Source organism: Sphaerodactylus townsendi, linkage group LG04 (genome assembly GCF_021028975.2).
Source record: "Sphaerodactylus townsendi isolate TG3544 linkage group LG04, MPM_Stown_v2.3, whole genome shotgun sequence".
NCBI classification, from domain to species: domain Eukaryota; kingdom Metazoa; phylum Chordata; class Lepidosauria; order Squamata; family Sphaerodactylidae; genus Sphaerodactylus; species Sphaerodactylus townsendi.
Window position 1 is genome coordinate 97,077,099 of NC_059428.1, and position 21,974 is coordinate 97,099,072.

The window sequence follows — 21,974 nt, forward strand, 5'->3', positions numbered from 1 at the left end:
GGTATGTTATTGCACCGAGGAGCCGCTGGGGCACACCTCGTAAAAGTCTTCCGAAGCCATGCTGGGGCTGCGGGACTTGGATCCGGTGCACCTCCTGCCCTCGCAGGGCTAGAGTGACGGGAGGAAAGGAAGGGGGGAAAAACACCCCGACTGTGCCCGCCCAGGCCCCAGGTGGGGGAGGGTGGCCACCCTGGGGTGGGGGGGCATCCAACTCAGGTTTTGCCCAGGGCGTCAGTTTGCCTAGGAACTGGAGGTGTGAGAACTCACGCCACGGGTGCAAGGGACGGGTGCAAGGGACGGGGAAAGCCAGCTGCCGGTCCAGGGATGGGGACGCATTTACCAAATATTCAAATAAGTCGATTTAAGCAGTGCACACCCTTTTTCTTACACCCCCTACTATGAGTGGAGTCGGTGGACATTCTGGCAACCATACCAGGAAAGTTCCCACATCATCCCTAATAAGGACAATTCAGGAAGGAGGTGGGCGTGTCAAGTGCTTATGTGTTGCACGGTTTCTGTTCCGGGGAGGCGCCAAGGCCAGCGTTCCTCGTGGTGCACCCGGGAGTTTTCCTCTGGGTCGTGGCAGCCTTCGGTTTACGCAGCACCCGAAACATTTACGCTCCAACATGCAGGTGAGCTGGCGACGAATTTGGGGCAGGCTCCTTCCGGGGGACGCTGCATGAGAACAGGACGAAGGAAAGCCAGGTGGCCTAGTGGGTCCTCCAGCTGCTGGGGGCAAGTTAGTGGGACTCCGGAAGGCAAAAGGGAAGGGTGGCGTGAGCATTTAACCTGGGCTGCTTGGCGGAGAAAGACAGCGGGTTATGTCAAACCCCACCCCCACCCCCCTTCATTTCCAGCCCGGAAGATGGCTATGGCTGGCACACTTTTTGCTTCCCGTGTATTGGTTTTCACGTGACTGCCTTCCTTTCGGTCGGGAGAAAAGCTTACGAATGTTATTCTTCTGCATTCCTTCTGCATTTCTATCTATTTAGAGTTTGAGACAAAAGAAAGAAATTGGACTGGCACTTTCTGTCTTTTTTTTATTGTAGTGGAAGGGACAGTCGTAGTAGGAAGGCCCTACGTTTTAGCAATGTAGGGCTTGGGTCTCAATACTTTTTTTTCTGCAGAAAGTCAGAGCAGAGGCAGGAGTGTATATCTTCCAAATGTGGACCATTTTGTATAGGAAGAAACCCCCACATTTTTCAGATTTTTTTCCTCCTAAAAAGCGTGTAATTTGCGTAATTTTGGAGCCTGAAGGGAAAAAGAAACTGGCCAAAATTGGCCTTTTAGATGGGGAGGGAGAGGAGCTGGGAGGTGGTGTTATGCTCTTTGTTACAATTAGGGTGGGTGGGTGTAGATTGATAAGGAAAGTGTCTGAGGCCCCTTCCGCACATGCAGAATAATCCACTTTCAATCCACTTTCACAATTGTTTTCAAGTGGATTTTGCTATTCCACATAGTAAAATCAAGCTGCAAAGTGCATTATTCTGCATGGGCTGAAGAGGCCTTAAAGTTGTTATTTTTAAGTGGGGGGGAGGAGGCAAGTGACACCATAATACTTCGTTTTGCAGACTGGTGTGGCAATTACATCCACTCTGTGTTAGGATCCCTGCATTTCTCATGGGTTCTAAGATTGATTGGTAGTGGCTGAGGAAAATTCACAATAAAGACTTTTAGAAATAAAATGTCACAGATATACACCTCAGATGTATGATGTAGTGGTTAAGATGTTGGATTAGGATGTGGAAAATCCAGGTTTGAATTCCCACTCTGTCATGCAAACTTACTGGGTAACCTTGGGCCAATCACACACTCTCAGCCTTGATCCTGGCAAGTATTTGGATGGAAGACCTCCAGTGAATTCCAAGGTTGTGATGTGGGGGCAATGGCAAACCACCTCTGAATATCTCTTGCCATGAAAACCCTACAGAGTCACCAAAAGTCAGCTATGACTTGACAGCACACAAAAATAGTCTCAGCTACATCGCAGAAGCTATCAGGACAGATCTGTTGCTTAGCACAATTGGTGGATATTTCAGGATGCTAGCATGAATCAACTAGGGCCATGCAGCGGGCAGAGCAATTCTGTGGCCCTGAGATGCTAGCCACTGCTGAAATATCCATTTAAGTATTTGCTACCATTATATTCTCTGCACATAATCAGAAAAATGATGTTAAATGGGAGACATACACCTTCCCCCATGTCCATTATCACCCATCAGTTGCATACATCATGTATTGATTATGCTTCATGTTAAACACACAGAGAAGAAATCAACAGTGTTGAATTTCAAGTGCAGTAATCTGATCTTGAGGTTGCAAAGTTATGAGGTTGAGTAGTTATGGTTGAATGGGTGGAGTTTGACAGTATTTGTCTCTCATAATTCTGACTGTTCTAGGATCCTAATGCAGACACGGAATGGAATGACATCCTGCGTAAAAAGGGCATCCTTCCTCCAAAAGAGAAGCTGGAAGAGCAGAGGCAGGCAGAAGAAGAAAGGGAGCAGCAGATCATACAGCAGCAGTCAGTTGGTAAACTGAACAGCATGCTTTATCATCCACCCCACCCCCCAAATAATCTGGTGGTTTGCAGCCTATAGCGTTAGAACCAAACCAAAAAGAAAATAAAGTCATTATTTTGAGGGGTATTGGAGAAGTGAATAGGATGCTAGAATAATCAGTCTGCAAGGGGAATGGCAGGCAAGGATATTTATAGGACTACAGTTCTTCTTAGAGATGCTTAACAGAAAGAGAAGCGATAGAAGTAAACAGCTGCTAGTATTCCAAGTGCAAAACAGGCACAGATTTGTGCCAGTGCACTAAAACAATTGTACAGGGAGCTCCTGTGTATATTTATTACATTTACTGGGAAAACTTGTGTGTGACACTTCATTAAAAGGAACGTTCAACAGTGAGTATTTGGGTGCAGAAACATGGTGGATTATAAATTAACGTAATTATCAGTAATGTTGACTTGTACAGTTTCAGTTATGCAAATAGATTTTTTTAGATGGCTGATTGTTAATGGTTTTCTATGAAAGTAGTTTGGGTCTTTCACTGTAGCAAATTACAGACTTGTGCTGTAATCTGTCATCTGTTTGGCACAAAGGATGCAAAGGCCCTGTTTACCTCTTTTGGACTTGCACACTTATTATATTTTGGGATTTGGTTTACTGATAAGAATGGGCTTTTCTTCCTCTCAGTTGTGAAGAATATCAAGAGTAGTTCTTGGAGAACACCATGCAAGAGCAGCAGAGTCACTAAAAAAAGGCATCTATGACACTTTTTCACTCTTCCTATAAAATAGTCAGACTTTGGAGAACTTCCTGAAAAAGCTCTTAGTACTTGAGCTTGAATTTAGTTCTTTGGATTGGACAATCGATGGATACAGGCCTAGACATGGACTGTCAGTTGATCTCTAAAGGATCAGCAACCCAATAGTGGTATATAAGATGCAGGCCACTGAGTTTCCAGACACACAGTTGTTATTGGTGTGAGTTTGTATGTATCTTTCAAAAGCATCATTTTTTGTTACTGCTTTGGGCATTACCATGAAATAATTTTTCATCTTGCTCAGATGGCACTGTATTAAGGACAGACAGCTACATTATTGTATTTGTTAAAGGAAATGTACCTGACCTTCTCATATGGCCTATGATAGAGATGTAAAGGCTGGGGGAAAATCTAAAAAAATTAGGGGACACCCTTCTTCTCATTCCTTTCCTGGGGACATTTTTTGTCCAGTTTTTCCAATAGGAGATTTGAGGGAGCATTTAAAAAACCTGATATGAAATATTTTCTCCATCTCACTCATTCCAAATGTTCAGTATGAAGAAGTCTGAGGACTTTCTCAATTTTTCCAATGGAAAAATTGGGACGTCTTAGGGAGTACAATAAAAAAACCCTTAAAATATAGACACGTACAAGAACATTTTTAGCTTAAATGTAAACAATCTTAAATGTAAACGATTACTATGCTACAGTGTGTTTAATGATATTACACTATTAAAGAATTCAGTATTTTCAGTGTTGTAAAGTTTAGCTTAATATCCATACATGTTGACAGTCCTCCTTAATGTGATTCTGGGGGATTTTCTGTTCAAATAATATGCATCCTTTTCCTTGCTCTAGAATTTGTTTCTGCTTTCAACTTTTAACTTTTCTTGCCTCACTGATGGAAAAAATTAAACATGCATGTGCTCTGGTAGCATAAGGTGCAGCATTTTTCTCAAGTATTGGGTTTGCTTGATATTTTTCTTATAGAAAATGGATATATTTATACTTCTGTATTTTACAAATATGCCAAATAATACAATTTTATATGCAAAGTTGTAAATGTTGTTAAATTAGTCAAAGAAGCTTAGGTTTGCTAGGAAATGGACAGTCCAAGTGGAAGTTGACTAATGTCGGCTCCATCTCCGGGAATGCCCCGGCCTGCTCCTCCCTGGACAGTTGGTGTCCAATTGAATGTCAGTGTTTTTCTGTGGTGGCAGCTGCTTCCTAGTTTCGCCACTACGGAGCTGAGGGGTGCCCAGTTGCTGGCACCTCTTACTTCTCTGCCAGTGGAGGTTCCCTTTATGCTGGTGGAGGGGGCAGATATTGATGCAGTCCCACATTGCCTCCATTGGCCTGTTCGCCCACCCATAGGACTTGGTGAATATATGGCAGTTTTCTCCAGAATTCCAATCCTCCATCCAATGGAGAACAAAACATTCCTCCCTCTCAAAATTTCTGGGAATTTTACATATCTAGCCTATGCTGATCCTTGGAATAAAAGTTTAGGAAGGTCTAATGAGAAAAACTCATGACAATCATAATTGTAAGCTCTGGAATAGACTCTGTGTGGTGTGTCAGAGTTTCCTTTTCATTATCTGATTATCTTTCAGGACTTATTTGTGGAGATAAGGAAGTACTGGAACTTTCTCGAGGGACCACTACTGAAGAAAGAGCTATTTCAGGGGAGATTTATTTGATCCTGCAGGGGTGCTCTTTTGATTGTTAAAAATCTCTTTATGTTTTGGAGCATACCCCTTGGAGAAGGCTAATTGCCTGCTGTATTTTACGTCATTGAGAAAAGTGCCTGATGATTGCAGACTAAAATAAGAATTGCCTCAATAGGAGCTGCAGTCCTGCAAAAAAAAATGAATGCTCCTGGGATGTAAGTTGTGGGAGCAGAGTTAATGATGTGGTGCATAGTTCTGAAGGCCATAAAGGATAGGTTTTAAGATGACATTGTGATTATGGGAAGTGATTTATAGTTTTCTGAAGCAAGTATATTTGCTTCATGGAACCTGGAATTTGCAACAGTGAGGAACTTAAAAGCATGGAGCAAAGTAGACTCCAACCGGAGAGCCACCAACAGTTGGTGTTCCCTGATGCATCTCTGCTGGTTGTTTACAAATGTGTCTCTCTATTGGACATCTGCAAAGACCAGGGTACAAAAACCAGCACAATCTCTGGTGCCTTAAATGTAAATTGGCTAATGTTTAGGTTTAGATCAGCAAAGAATTATTTAGAAGTAATTTCTCCATAAAGCTCATTTAGTTCAAAAATTGTTGCTTTTCTTCCAAATATATTTTGATGATCTTCTATTTCTCACACATCAGTGAAGACCTATGAAGATATGACCTTAGAAGAACTAGAAGAAAATGAAGATGAATTCAATGAAGAAGATGAACGTGCTATTGAAATGTACAGGTTAGAGCAGTCTGTAAAATATTTCATGGGCAGTTGGATGCCCCAATATTAGGACTTAATCTTAATATTTGCTGGACTAATTGATATTAAAAGGGTTACTTTATATGTAAAACACAAGTATAATATAGCCAGTGACTGTTGCTCTTAAAGTGCTCTTAAACATTTATGTAGGCCTCATAGTGCAATCCTTGCAACACTTTTCCACACTATTCACAGGTTTATGCCAGTTCACTAAAATAATAATGCAGGGTGTTCTTCTGTGTTGTTGTTGTTACTTATTGTGATAACTTGTGTGTAGAAAGTTATGCAAATAGGCTTTCCTTTATTGGCTCCTTGTTGATCCTTTGCCTTTGTGTTTATTTCATTGCACTGCTTTTGTAGACCACCTTTCCCCTTGTGAGGTCAGGGCAGGTTTCATCATGAAAACTAGTACAATAAAATGATGCACAGCTTCTAATAATCTAATCTAGCATCTGCTAGAGTATATCCCTAGATGGCAGTAAAATCACAAAGATTACAACATATCAAAATCCCAACTGCCTACACAGAAAAGTAGGGAAGGAAGGGGGTGGGGAAGGGGGAGGCCTCCAGAAGGCAAAACTGTTGCTACCTCACCAGCCTAGGCCTGGTGGAACAGCTCTGTCTTACAGGCCCTGTGGAATTGCATTAAGTCCTCCAGGGCCCATTTGACATGATGTTCCACCAGGCTGGGATCGGGGCCAAAAACACTCTGGCCCTGGTCAAGACTTTAATAGGTCTTTAATAGTAGGTTTTTGACCGCTGTTGTAAATAAATGCTTTCCCCGTAAAGCAGTGATGTCGAATGTGAAAGATGCCTTGACTCTGATCAGGTCGTATCTTGCAGTTGCAAAAAATAATAAAGCCTTAAGTATGAAGAAGATGAACGTGAAGTAGTGAATTTGACGGTATCATTTTAAAATCATGCTTGTTTTAAATCAGGCTTTGTAGGTTTTGTCTAGATGGCAAGCCCAAAAGTTACAAGAAAGGAGGAAGCTGGTAGAATATTCACTCTATAAGAACATAAGAACAAGCCAGCTGGATCAGACCAGAGTCCATCTAGTCCAGCTCTCTGCTACTCGCAGTGGCCCGCCAGGTGCCTTTGGGAGTTCACATGTAGGATGTGAAAGCAATGGCCTTCTGTGGCTGTTGCTCCCGAGCACCTGGACTGTTAAGGCATTTGCAATCTCAGATCAAAGAGGATCAAGATTGGTAGCCATAAATTGACTTCTCCTCCATAAATCTGTCCAAGGCCCTTTTAAAGCTATCCAGGTTAGTGGCCATCACCACCTCCTGTGGCAGCATATTCCAAACACCAATCACACGTTGCGTGAAGAAGTGTTTCCTTTTATTAGTTCTAATTCTTCCCCCCAGCATTTTCAATGAATGCCCCCTGGTTCTAGTATTGTGAGAAAGAGAGAAAAATTTCTCTCTGTCAACATTTTCTACCCCATGCATAATTTTATAGACTTCAATCATATCCCCCCTCAGACGTCTCCTCTCCAAACTAAAGAGTCCCAAACGCTGCAGCCTTTCCTCATAAGGAAGGTGCTCCAGTCCCTCAATCATCCTCGTTGCCCTTCTCTGCACTTTTTCTATCTCTTCAATATCCTTTTTGAGATGTGGTGACCAGAACTGAACACAGTACTCCAAGTGTGGTCGCACCACGGCTTTATATAAGGGCATGACAATCTTTGCAGTTTTATTCTCAATTCCTTTCCTGATTATCCCCAGCATAGAGTTTGCCTTTTTCACAGCTGCCATACATTGAGTTGACATTCCCATGGAACTATCAACTAAGACGCCCAAATCCCTTTCCTGGTCTGTGACTGATAGCACTGACCCCTGTAGCGTGTATGTGAAGTTTGGATTTTTTGCCCCTATGTGCATCACTTTGCATTTTGCTACATTGAACTGCATTTGCCATTTCTTAGCCCACTCACCTAATTTATCAAGGTCCGCTTGGAGCTCCTCGCAATCCTTTGTGGTTCTCACCACCCTATATAATTTGGTATCATCTGCAAACTTGGCCACCACGCTACCCACCCCTACTTCCAGGTCATTTATGAATAGGTTAAAGAGCACTGGTCCCAATACGGATCCTTGGGGGACACCATTCCCCACATCTCTCCATTGTGAGAATTTCCCATTTACATAACTCTTTGCTTCCTGTTTCTCAATCAGTTTTTAATCCATAGGAGGACTTCCCCTCTTATTCCTTCATTGCTGAGTTTTCTCAATAGTCTCTGGTGAGGAACTTTGTCAAAAGCCTTTTGGAAATCCAAGTAGACAATGTCCACTGGTTCCCCCTTATCCACATGCCTGTTTACACCCTCAAAGAACTCTAGTAAGTTTGTAAGACAGGATTTGCCTCTGCAAAAGCCATGCTGACTCTTTCTCAGCAGGTCTTGCTTTTCTACATGTTTTATAATTTTATCTTTAATGATAGATTCTACTAATTTGCCAGGAACAGATGTCAAACTGACTGGCCTGTAATTTCCCGGGTCCCCCCTAGATCCTTTCTTAAAGATTGGTGTGACATTGGCCATCTTCCAGTCTTCAGGGATGGAGCCTGATTTCAAGGATAAGTTGCATATTAAAGTGAGAACATCAGCAATTTCATGCTTGAGCTCTTTAAGAACTCTTGGGTGAATGCAATCTGGGCCAGGGGATTTGGTAGCATTTAGTTTATCAATGGCTGCCAGAACTTCTTCCTTGTCTACCACTATCTTCGTTAGTTCCTCGGATTCGCACTCTATGACAGGCTGTATCCAGCATAGCCTGAAAGCAGATGTCATACTTTGTTGTGGCATCTACAATGTAAATTAGACTGGCATTGTAGTCCTGAATTTCTTTGCGATGTTGTCCCCATCGACTTCAATGAAATTTGCTTCCAAGTCAGTCAGTTAAAATTGGCATCAGATAGTCTGGAGTCTTACGCTTGGCTGTGCAAGCACAGATACTGGTTTTTGAGCTGCACAGCTGAACACATTTTTCTGAAAGAGCCAGGGATGTCTGTGAGTTGCCTATGCATTACATTGGCCTTTCTGACACTTTAGTGGTGTTTCAGTTGCTCAGATCACATGTATGGGGTCTGCTTTTTTCACAAGTTGTTCTTCCCAATGTGTATCCTTCTGGTTTCTCATTTTGCCCCCATTTTAACAAAATGTCATATATTCCTTTGTCTCAACATTGCTGTTGATTCTTTTTAATTTTTTTTAACAAGCTGAGGCATATGATGGCATGGAGTGGCCGAGACCTATAAACCTTGAAGTCTTTGTTTGTTTGTTTCTATCCCACCCTTTCCAAACCAAAGTCAAACTCAGGGCAATTAGCAATTTTAAGGTTATATAATAAAGTTTGTTAAAGCCGATGCCAATAAAGGCATTTGTCTGTATGTTAAATAAATATCATATAAATAATTTAAAACACAGTATAGTTAAAACTTAATCAATGGTGTTGTGATAACAAATCCCTCCTATTATATGGGTGGTCAGCAGGGGGCACGGCAAAGCAACGGGGCCATTAGGTTCAAATCTTGCCTCTGTCATGCAGTCTTTAACCCTCCTCAGACAAGTCATTTTCTTTCATAAGTTTTCATTGGAGAGATAATGATGGTAGCCTACTTTGCAGAGTTGTTGTATGGGTGACTAATGCAACAGACAGGAAGCGTTTTGAATACATGGAAATTTTATGTAAATGCTAAATATATCATTGTTTGCTTATGTTACACTCTCCTGATCTATGTGCCCTACAACCACGCCCTTTCTCTACCACAACCAGTGCAAAAAGGCTTTTTTCATCTACTGCACACAATTATTTTAATGCAATTATATACATCTGGATGAAAAATCTGGATGTTTGTTTTTGGCAGCATCTTTGGTTTAAAACTGCATATCTAGGTTTGCGCTCATGTTAATATTTTATATGTGTTTTATTTTCTGACTCTTCCTGTGGTTCAGGAAGCAAAGAATAGCTGAGTGGAAAGCATCTCAATTGAATAAAAAATTTGGAGAACTTCTGGAAATCTCAGGACAGGATTATGTCCAAGAAATTACTAAAGCTGGCAAGGATATATGGGTGATATTACACCTTTACAAACAAGGGTAAGTAAGCATATTCATTTTCTTCTGTAGAAAATTGTGGTCTAATCTACTGGGTAAAGCTTGTTGAAACTAGGATCCCTCTATGGAATTTTGCATCATTTAATGCTTTAATGCTTTGCTTCAGATCTGTTTTTTAGACTTCTGGTTGGTTCTACAACTCTAATATTATTGCATTATTGACTGTCCCACCTGCAGGGGCGTACCGCCCACAGGGACGGGGTGGTCAAATGACCCTGGGCACAATAGTGGGAGGGGTGCAAAATTGTCCCCACCCTCCCCTGCACCAACGCAGCTTGGAAGAGCTGGATTGGTGTGGGGGAGGCACCTAAAGACAGAGCCAACCTGCTGCAAGGAGCTGGCCTGCTGCCGCAGCACCCATCCGAGCCACCTCGTTCCCTCCCCAGGCCCTCGGGAGCAGGGGTGGCTCGTACTGGCACCACAGTAGCAGGCCAGCTCCTGGGGCACCTGCGACAGCACCCTGCCCTCCTGCCTTTCTGCAGGCCTGCTTCTGCTCGCCCCAGGGCCTGGGGAGGGCAGCAGGTGGCCTGCAGGGAGGTGGGGCAGCTCAGATGGGTGCCGCGGCAGCACGTAGACCTAGAATCCGGCCTGCTGCTGCGGTGCCTGTCCAAGCTTCCCCCACCCCTGAGCTCGGGGGGGGGGGGGGCTACTGATATGCCTCTACCCACCTATCAATTATATTAACTCTATGTAATCAACCTTGAATCCACATGAGAAAGGCAGACTGTAAATAACGTAAATGCGTAATACACAAATTTGTCTTATTTGAACTCTTCTCTGTGTAAGATTGCATTTTTACTGAAAATTGATTTTTAAGAACTCTTAGATGACTCATCACATGTGCTTTAACCAGATTACTTAGCTCTGAATGATAGAATAATTTTGATTTTCACAAAATATGCTTTGATTTTAGATTATGCACGAATACTTTCAGGAATGTATTACAGGGTGCAGGAATGTATTTGTGGGCCTGGTATAAAGATCCTGGTGATCTTTACAGAAGTTTTTTACATATTATTTTTTGTAAAGTAGTGTTTTTACACTGATTCATAGAAGGGGTAGTTCTTGAAGTGATATTTTTCTTCTTCTTTATAAAGCATTCCTCTCTGTGCCTTGATAAATCAACATTTAAATGGACTTGCAAAGAAATTCCCTGAAGTCAAGTTTGTCAAAGCCATCTCTACAACTTGCATACCCAACTACCCTGACAGAAATCTCCCCACAATCTTTGTTTACCTTGAAGGTGATATCAAGGCCCAGTTTATCGGACCACTGGTGTTTGGAGGGATGAACCTGACCAGAGATGGTAGGTGGCTACTCCTTAAGTTTTCTCAGAGGCCCAGAGTTGCTGTGATATCTGTACCATTCTCTCTCCTTGTGCCTTTTCTTTTTCCTTTACAGAAGTTATCACTATGGGAAATTAGTAAAAGTTAAACTGGATTTAAATGGAAACAATTTTGGATTCTTGAGATGACTTGGTCTCAAAGCTTTTCTCTTCCTTCTGCTGTATCCTCAGTATATATCCAGATTGTTGATGGAAAGTCCATGGTAGCTGTATATTGGCTGCAGCTGTTTTGTTATGTGCATGCTTTATGTTATCTAGCACTATTTATTTAACATCTTTAAATCCTGTCTCTCTGAGAGGCAGCTTAAATAATAACAGCACAATCCAGAGGAAGGGGTGAATCCCCCTCTGGATGTGGCGCGAATTTCAAATGGCATACATGCCCTCTTCAGGGCACTTATGCCAGCAGAGGGCCAATTCGACGCTTGCATGCCACTCCAGCCATGCCAGTGTTGGGGGGGGGGGGGCAGCGCTGGCTTTAGTTGACCTCCAGACTCCTCCCGGCCCCATACACCCGCAGGGCCAGTGGAGACATGCCACGATTTTCACGGCCTAACTTTATTCTCACCTATGCGGGAATTGGACGGAAAACCTCTGTGGAGCAGGTGGAGTGGCACTCAAGCTGCACCATCCTTGTCCACCATAGCTCTGGACTGAGCTGTTAATGTCTCCTTTTGTTTCTTTAAATGTAAGAACAGTAGCAAAAACTGAGTACAATTTTCCTACCCTTCAAATGCATCCCATGGCAGGTTGCAACAATAAAAAAAATGTTTCCTACATTACAATTTAAAAAAATTAAAATTCCTAAAAACATACCTAAAACAGCCAAAATAGAAAAAACCCACCTCCTTGCCCTCCCAGTTGCAGATGGAGGGCAAGTTCTAAAAAGCCCAGTGGTCTGGGCAGAAAGGAATGTCTTAACCACCCCCCAAGCACCTTCCCTCTGCTCACTAGTGCCCTGAGAAGATTTTCCAAAAGTTCCTACTTTGCCTGAACAGCCCTTTGGTCTGTTAATGATGATGGTGATGTTATCCATTCAGTCGTTCTCAACCCTTGGCGACCCAATATGCAAGCTCTTTCCACATTTTTCTATTAAGTACCGTTTCCTTCAGCTGGTTGATGCTCATGCCTGTATCAGCTTTTATGGTATCTAGCCATCGTGTTCTTTGACGTCCAGGTCTTCTCCCGCCATTGACAAGTCCGAGCAGCATAGATTTTTCTAGCGAATTTGATCCCATCTCATGACTGAAGTATGTAAGTCTGAGCCTGATTATTTTCCCTTCTAGTGATGCATCTGGTTTCATGAGGCGCAAGACTTCTGCATTTGTTACCCTAGCTGTCCATGGTATGCGCTGTAGTTTTTGCCAACACCACAACTCGAAAGTGTCTATTCTTCTTCTGTCAGCTTTCTTTATAGTCCAGCTTTCACACCCATACATGGTTATGGGGAAGATGATGGCTTGGACTAGCCTGTGCTTGGTTTTGATGCTGATGTCTCTGCTTTTCCAAATTTTATTCATGCTCAGCATTGCGCTATATCCTAATGCTATTCTCCGCTTTATCTCAGGAGTTACTTCTCCATTACAGTCAATTTTTGAGCCTAGGAAGATGAAGTCTTGGACACACTCAATGTCCTCATTGTCAATGCTAATTTGGACCTGATCTATGCTAGCTGTTGTCATGATGTTTGTTTTCTTCATATTGAGATGGAGGCCCATTTTTTCACTTTCAGTTTTGATCTTCACTATCAACTGTCTCAGATCGCTCTCGGTCTCTGCAAGCAGTGTTGTGTCATCTGCGTAACGAAGATTGTTGATGTTTCTGCCGCCAATTTTCACTCCTATTTTTTAGTCTTCTAGCTCCGATTTTCGCATGATCACTTCGGCATAGAGGTTGAACAAGTCGGGTGAGAGAATGCAGCCCTGTCAGACACCTTTGCCGATTTGGAATCAGTCTGTGTCCCCATGTGCCATTCTCACTGTGGCTTCCTGGTTGGTGTAGAGCAACTGTATCAGCTTGATCAGATGTGGTGACACACCTAGTTCTTGCAGGGCTTGCCATAGCTTATCATGCTCTACATATTCAAAGGCCTTTCAGTAATCAATGAAGTACATGTAGATGTTCTTCTGGTATTCTCGAGCTTTCTCCATGATCCATCGCAAGTTTGAAAGCCTGCTTGTACATCAGGGAATTGTGCTTCAATGATTGGTCTTAGCCTTTCTTGTATTATCTGGATTATATGCCATTAAAGGTTTTGTATTTGTTGTATTATCTCGAGAAGGATCTTGCTTGCATGTGGGATGAGGGCTATTGTGCGATAATTGGAACAAACACGGTAATCACTGATCTTTTTCGGTCCCGAGACCACTCAGTGGATTCCCATACTGCCTGGCACAGGGCCATGATGGTTTTAACTGGTATGGGCTGTATTAACTCTGCCGGGATATTGTCTATGCCAGGTGCTTTGTTTTTAGCTAGTTGCTTCATTGCCTTAACGACTTCTGACTCCAGGATTGGGGGCTTTAAATCCAGGTTGCCTGCCTCATGTGTTGGTCCGGATTTATGCCTGCAAGAATATAACTCTTCTGTGTATTCTTTCCACCTTTCCTTGATACTAGGATGGTCAATTAGTTCCTTTCCTTTCTTGTCCTTGATGTTTCCTTTACGGGCCATGAAAGGTTTTCGTGTCTTCTTGATCTGCAAGAAGAGGCTCCTTGTGTGGCCTTTCAGAAAGTCTTCTTCAAGTTGTCTACAACGTTCATTCCAGTCCGCTTCTTTGTCTTTCCTTGCTGCTCGCTGAAAATCAGCATTCAGCTTCCGCATTTCATCTTTGTTGCCAGCTGCTTTTGCTGCTCTTCTATGGTCTGCAATTTTGATGGTTTGTTCTGACACCCAGTATCGTCGTTTTTCTGGCTTCCTGAATGTGACATGCTTGTGGGCTGTTTCCATTATTATTTTCTGTGTTTCATCCCACAGCTCTTCAGGTTTCTTCTTTGCAGTACTGAGTACCTCAAATCTATTTGTCACCTCAATAGTATATGAAAGAGGGACCTTAGATTTTTCTAAGACCTTAGATGAACCACAGTCAGCCCCTGGAAAGGTTTTTGCCGCCATGATCGAACTTCGCCAATGATGGCTGCACAGAATGAAGTCGATCTGATTACGGTGGAGTCCATTGGGGGATGTCCATGTGTACAGTCAGCGTTTTGGCTGCATAAAAATGTGTTTGTTATCCTGAGCCGATTTTCTTGGCAGGGTCTGTTAATACTGTGATGCAATAGGATGAATGTAGTTATTTTACTTTATTCTTTTCACTTTATGTTTTTCTACCTTTATATTTATAATAAACTATTAAAAGCCTGCAGTTTAAAGCTGGACCCAGGCAAGCCAAGCATCCCGCTTCAAACTCCGTATAGGCTGGCTCAGCGTTCAACTGATCCCAAACTCTACATGGATTTTGGGCAGGGTACAGTTGTGGGGTGGGGGTGGCTCAGCAACGTGCCCACCACATGATGTGCCCAAATGGCGCTCAGGTCTCCAATCCCCTCGTAGCCCCCCTTGTTACGCTCCCCGTTTCCATGAACATAATGTTTACAGAGGATTACTCTGTAGATAGCCGTATCACCGTGGATATATGAATGGGGAATCACTAATACTGTTCACTTGGTTTGGTTCTTCTATCTCTCTTAATATAAGCCACACATTCTGTGGATTTCTTTATTCAGCCATAAGAACAAGGCAACTTTACTAAGACTTGGTAGAAGAAGGTGAGAATTGTGTTAATTTTCTCCTTGTGAGCTTAGATAAATGAGTTTGGATGATTAGATTGCCAGCAGTGCCAACAGTGAGCCATCTGATTAATGGCTGCGTTGACTTTCTTCTGTGTCTAGGGTGGAAGCCAATTTGAGCCTTTGCAATAAAAGCCTGCTGTTAGGTGGGAAGTGTTCCTGGTTTTGTTCCATGTAGAAATAAGCAAGGAACAATGTGAAGTGAGGCGTACATATCTTTAAGACCTCTGTACAACTCTGTATATCTTTTATAGTCTGGAAAACAGCCACTCTTCTTCTTCAACTGTCAACAGAAGCATAAAAGTGAACTTGCTTCTGTCCATCTAAAGCCTAAAAGCTGGAGTGCATGGGCAGTAAGCACATAAATATTTTCAACAAGGTTGTGTAGAACCTAGTCAAAGTGGAATGGAAGAGAGATGGAAGCATGTTTGCCCAAAAGGGCAAGAACACCTTGATACTTTTCTCCTCCCACTTTTTCCAAGACCTCATCATCCCCGGAGTCCCTCGGGGATAGGGCAGCATAAAAATCTAAATAATAAATAAATACATCATTTCTTCCCTCTTGCATAGAATTGGAGTGGAAGATATCTGAATCAGGTGCCATCAAGACAGACCTGGAGGAAAACCCTAGGAAGCAGATCCAGGACCAGCTGATGACATCAATTAAATGCTCTGTTCCAACAAGGAGAGAAGAAAGTGACTCAGATGATGACTAAGACTTCCTATTTGTGACAAGCCATCCAATCCATGCTTAGTTAGGAGATCCAGTTGAATTCTGTGGGACTTACAAATAAGAATGCACAGGGTTGCAATCTAAAGGCAATTGGTGGAATTTTTTCCTTTCTTTCAATAAGGTATTTTGGTTGTGTGTAAGCTGCAAAGGAGCAAGTCATGGAAAGCAGTGTTGTTCAATCCATGATAAAATTCACAACGAGAAATAGGAAGCATTGGTTATGGAACCTCTGTATGGGTGTTAGTTCCAGTAGTGGTTTTACCCTAATGATATTTTCTTGACTGGCTGGGGTCACTTAGTGGTATTGCATTCTTCTCTCCTCCGTCCAGACAGACACACATAAACACTTGCTCCATAGTAATTTTGACAGCTGTTGTGCATGGTCGGTTTTATCTAAAAACAAAGTTATGACCTGGACAGGTTATCAGCTCAGAAAACAGAAACAAAAAAACAAAAAAACCCTTGCTTTGAGAAGTCTGGGCTTGTAACCTTTTTGACATGTAGCTTCCCCAGTATGTGATTTTTCCCCCCTGGTACATGAACATAAAGCATAGACACTGAATTTATTTTATGATTATAGTCTAGCCAAATTTGGTTCTAGGGTTTCCAAAACCCACTATTTTGGCCTTTATAAAGTGAACAATGTCTTTCTTAGCCCAGATTTTGTAAGAGATAAGATGGCCATGTCATCCACATAAAGCAAAGTGGTTATCTTCTGGCCCATTGGGCTGGAGGGGATTGGTCTACAGAATTCATTACTTGGATGATATCATTCATGTAAAAACTGAATAAAAGTGGAGCCAGCAAAGAACCCTGTTTAATCCTTTTCACAAGGGGAATTGGATCCGTAAATCATGTGGGCATCCACTCTGATTCTAATGGTAAGATTAAAATATAATTCTCTTAGGCTGGTTTTGCACGCCGAAATTGCTTCTCTGCTGGCACGGGGAACGCCCCAATGCAATGGAGAGTTCTGCACTGCCCCCGTTGCTGCAACATGTCTGCCATGCTGTTGCCCCGACGCTGCCCTGGAGCATTGGCTTTGCTCCACTGCTTTCTAGAACCGCAAAAATGGAGGTTCTTTTTGAATGCTCCCCTGTTGCTCTGGAGGCTTCCCTGCTGTGCAGAACTTCGTGGCAGAAACATTGGGGACACTTTTACTGCCTCACTGCTCTGGCCCACCCCACCAAACAAGAATGCCTGCCTTCCCTCTGCCCCCCACCACCCATGCACGAGGAGTTTGCAGGGGGGAAGCCAGTGGTTCTCTCGCACACATGAGGAGTTTGCTGGCAGGGAAGCTGGTGATTTTCTTGCACACACAATGAGTTGGCGGGGGGCGGGGGGGGGGGAGCCGGCAAACTCCTCGTGCATGTGAGAGAATTACTGGCTTTTTAAAATAAAAAGTTTTTTTAAATAAAATTCTGACAGTGAGTGGGGGAAATGGGACAAGATTAGGTCAATCAGAATGCAGGAAATGGAGTGAGCTTCAGCCAATCAGAACCCAGGAAACGGAGGCTGTTCGCACATGCACGGAAGAGATCCCGGAAGAGCTCGCAGTGCTTATGGCAAAGCCCCACAGTGGTGCAAAACCGTCAGGGATTCCCGTGCAGGCCTTGACTCAAGTCAGAGTGGGGCAAGCCCCGCAGCAGGTATTCTCCCGGACATTTCTACGTGGCATTTCTACAGTGCAAAAACGGCCTTAGAAGCTTAAAAAGTGTTCAGTCAATATTAGTTACGTACCGTAGCCTGGTGTGCTCGATACAATTGAAGGCCAAAGTAAGTTCTACAACCACTGCAAAGAGTTGATGTTTAAAATTTAAAAAATATTTCTCAATTAAAGTTTTTAAAACTAGACAATGGCCAATTGTGTTATGTCTTTTCTGGAAACCATCTTGTTCTGAATGGAAAAGATCTATCTGCTCAGCCCAAGCTTGACCAGCAAATAACAAGCAAGAGGCAATATCTAGATTGATGGGCAGTGATTTGCTCGATCTAAGCAATCATCCTTTTTGAAAAAGGAAAAAGGATATTTCAAATTAATTGGAACAATACAGAGTTATTACTTTCAGAGAATATTGTGGCAAAGGCCATAGCCCATCATTAGATAGCTCAGGGGGAATCAGATCTTCACCAGATGTTTTACCTGCAGTAAATGCATCAATTAGTTGAATACACTGTAAAAGTGCGACAGGTTCCAAGCAAGTAAATGTTCTGCTCCTGAATATTACATTCAAATAGAGGAGCCAAGTGCAAGAGATTGGAAAGGGAAGAGTAGTGTTTATACCATGAATCAACTGAAAAGGTGGCAGTTACATGATTACCACTTGCTGTGCCTTGTGCAATTATTTCCCAGGGTTTTTTTTATTGTTTTTGTTAGTAGTAGTAAGAGCCCGTTCTTCCCACTTCAAAACTTGCTTATAATAGTAATGGAATTGAATTAGAGTTTGGATAGAGTTGACCGATTTATCTGAGCTAGCTCTACATTGGAGAAGTTAGAGAATCTTTCTCATGCTTCTACAGTTCCCGTCAAACCAGGTTTTCCTTAAGGTAGCCTGTTTAATTAACTTTTGAGTGGACACATAAGGGCTCAGCAAGGAAATAATGGTATTAAAATGCCATTTAAACTCTGAGACTAATTATGCTCTCAAATTTAAGAGGTCAGATGAATTAAGACGCTGTTTAATGCTGTAATCTAACTCATTCCATTTGAGCCTTCAAATAATTAAGGTAGGCAAGAAACAATCATGGGATACAGATGAACTATCACAGAAACAAGCACATGTTTTGTGTGTGTGTATATATATATATATAATTGCTCTCAGTTCTGTTATGGATGTCAAAAATATAATCAATTACACATGTCTGAAGTCCCCACCGCCAGCCTCTCCCTCCCCCTTTTCGGGCACACCACCCAAACTCATCTCCTGAAGAGCTCTACCAGTGAGACCCAGGCATCAGGACAGCTGGAAGAATGGCCACAGGCATTACAAGAGCCCAGAGGGGAGCCATGCCAGCTTGGGGACCTTGGACAAAACCCAGGAGTAGGTGCAGAAAAGTGGACCTAGTGGTCCCTGTCTGTAGGGATGAGCTGCTGACCCAGCAGCACCGTAAGTAGAGCGCTGGAACACCAGCGCTCCTACGATCTTCTGGTCGCACCGCTCCCCCACTCCTCACCCCTCGATGAGTCACGGGTCATGAACTACCTGGCTCACAACCACCGGGTGTCCCAGACAAAGGGACAATGGTCTTGCCCCCAGGTGAGGATTAGGCCCAGACGCTGATGCTCCTCTCCGCACGTAGCAGCCAGGTGAGATCATGCATCACATGATGATCTCTCAGTCTCCCGTTCTCCCGCTCTCCCGGATTTCCCCCCGTTCCACCCTTCTACACGCCCCCGCTAGAATCATAATAAAAGGTGCCAGGAACCAGCATGCGGCAGAGTCGCTAGGAACACGGACACCCACGCTCCCGCTGCTGGCGCTCTCCACCAGATGTTATCACCGCGTCTCGTCTCGTTCTTGCGCTGACCTCGCTGGCACGACTACACCTGTCGAGTGAATCACAGCTGAAGTGAAGATGCAAGCATTAGAGGGAGGGGCGGATGGGCCAGCAGCCTCCCAGGTCCTAAAGATGCCTGATACCGTGACAAGCAAAGAGCGACCAAGTAAAAGGGCGGGGCTTAAGAACCCTCACGGAGGAAAGGCCAGGACACTGAGACGAAGGCAAGGGTGGAAGCCAGGGGGCAGTGGAGAGTACAAGGGAGGCATATAATGGCACGGGGTCCTGATGGTGAAGTAGGAGGTGAAGCTGGCTTGCTAATGCTTATGCCACTTAGGACTCATTCTCTCCTCTGGAGAAGGCACCAGACCCATATTAAGGCCACAGGATGGATTTCACAGGCCAGGATGAGTGGGTGGAGGCAGGAGTGAGGAGCCCTGGGCGCAATGGCACTAACCCTTTGTGAGCCTAAAAAACCTTTTTATGTACTGTGGAAGCTGCACAACCTACATCTAAATATCCAGAAAAGCAGTTCCAGGGTTATTTAAGATTTTATCATATGAAAACCAGGGAATGTACCATGTCTCCTCTGGGAAGGTTTGTGACTTATCAATATTAATATGTTAATATGTGAGTTGATATGTGGCATTGAAATCACTTGCAAGCAAAACATCTGCCCTAGGGAAGGATTTTCTACCTTCTCTAGAATATTAAACAAATTAGACCAAATTTGCCCGAAAAATTAAGAGACCTGCAAGGTGGTACATAGATTTACACAAAGGAGATTACCAGTTTGCTTACCAGAAATGCAAATAACTTGTCAGCTGTAGCTGTGCTTCTTAACAAGGTGCAAGAAAGAAGTGAATCGCATGAGCATGCCTCACCTTCATTGCATTGCCTTACCCTAAACTTGCAGCCCTCCAGATGTTATGGACTACAGTTCCCATCATCCCCTGCCAGCATGATGCCGGGACTCTCTGTTGGAACTGTAGTCCATACCATCTGGAGGGCCACGAATTTGACACCTGTGTGCCTACTGCATAAACTCACTCAGTCAACTGCTCCCATTAATCAGGTTCTCAGATGGTGAGGACCTTCAGATGTTTCTTTAAGGAAGTATTTCTTTGTAGGAAGTGATGTACTCAGGTTGTCTAAATTCTGTTCCATTGATGCTTGTTTCCTAAGATTCTCCCTCTAGTAAAATCTGCTGTTTATTCTCTGCTGAAGTTCTTCTAAGAAAGGATAAGTGTTGGGAGCAGTATTAATGGGAAACACTTTGGTATCCATATAAATGGATGCTAATATTTCCACTTTATTTCAGAATATACTGCTAAGGCTTACAAGGGGATTGGTTTCATTGCCTGTGCCACTGTCTGCTTACCGGGTAAGAGTTATTAGTTGAAATCAGAATCTTTGGTATATTTTTAACTTGCATCTTATAATGTAAGGATGCCACCTCCTGGTTATATTTTGCAAAATTCTGTATTTCTTGGTTTGAGGTATACACGTTCCTGTCAAGGAATCACAGCCTGTTAGCATTCGTTGTAAAGCTTTAATTTGCTTCACCTGCCACAGTGATGATTTCAGCCCTGTTATTTAGCTGCACATCAATTCAAAAAATAATAAGAATCACTGATTATGAGAATTTGAATTAAATCAAAAAAGATACATCTCCCTTTTTTTCTGAGAGCATCAGCAGTTGGGGGCTGCTGGATCACAACCCATTATCCATCGAGTAGTACTTGACCTTTCCAAATTGCTAAGCCATTTTGAAAAGGAGCATTGAGGGATTACTGTGGCTGAAAGTCTCTTTTAAAAAAATGGAATTTTGGAAAATGGAAATTGCTGTTCTTTTGTGTCAAAGAGACCCTACAGGGAAAACTAATCGCTGGCCAGATCTTTTAATGTTGTATGTTGGCAAAATGTTAAGTGATTCTCTCCTGTTTGAATGGCAAGAATAATCAAAGCATTTGTATTAATGGATAAGATGTGGGATCCAGAGGGTTTTTTTTCATGATGCATATCTCCTATTAAGACATACTCCGCTTCAGTTACCTGTTCACCTATTCAGGTAAGTATTGTAAGAATTTTTTTTACAGTTAACAACATAATATACGGCAGAAATTCTGAGGAAAGAATAGTCATGCATTGGGTATACCCATGCTGCATTCCTGGAATTGATGTCAAAATCAGCCATAACATGAGAAGTCACAACAGGAGCCTTTTCTGCATGCACAGCTTCCCACACATTTTCCCTGTGGTCAACCTATGTGTCTTGGAAACATTTTCTGTGAAATAATTCTGCATACCTCCATTCCCTCCAACCCCTGTCTCATCAGTTGTATTTATTCCACACACTACTACTGAAAATGTATTGTTCCTAATGAAGGTGTGATGTTATCTGTGATGCAGAAGAACACCCCCCCCCCTTTTTTTTCTTTTGTACAGGCACTCTAGCATGATTGCATAGTTACACTGAAGCAGAAATTCAAACCATGTCTCAGCTTCCATTTCTATCATGGAGAACAACCCATACAAATTGGAGCAAACCCCCCCCCCCAACCCCTGCTGGAGCAGACACCATTACCTAAAGGAACAGAAATACATAGGGCCCCCCAACCCACATTTTTTAGCAAATTTGAAGAGTTTGAAGATGAAAAGTTTGGATTTATACCCAGCTTTTCACAACCATAAGGAGTCTCAAAGTGGCTTACAAACTTGTTCCCTTCCCCTCCCTATAACAGACACCTTATAAGTAGGTGGGACTGAGAG

General features: G+C 42.9%; 1 protein-coding gene across 1 annotated transcript; it reads left to right on the top strand.

The window, feature by feature from the left end:
* The first annotated feature begins 356 nt into the window (after nt 1-356).
* PDCL3 (phosducin like 3) lies at nt 357-17,558 on the top strand. The gene is made up of 6 exons (XM_048494358.1): nt 357-632; nt 2,400-2,532; nt 5,607-5,697; nt 9,677-9,820; nt 10,936-11,144; nt 15,542-17,558. Exons 1-6 carry the CDS (start codon nt 399-401, stop codon nt 15,685-15,687), a joined length of 957 nt encoding a protein of 318 aa, XP_048350315.1. The 5' UTR covers nt 357-398; the 3' UTR covers nt 15,688-17,558.
* The last annotated feature ends 4,416 nt before the right edge of the window (nt 17,559-21,974 follow it).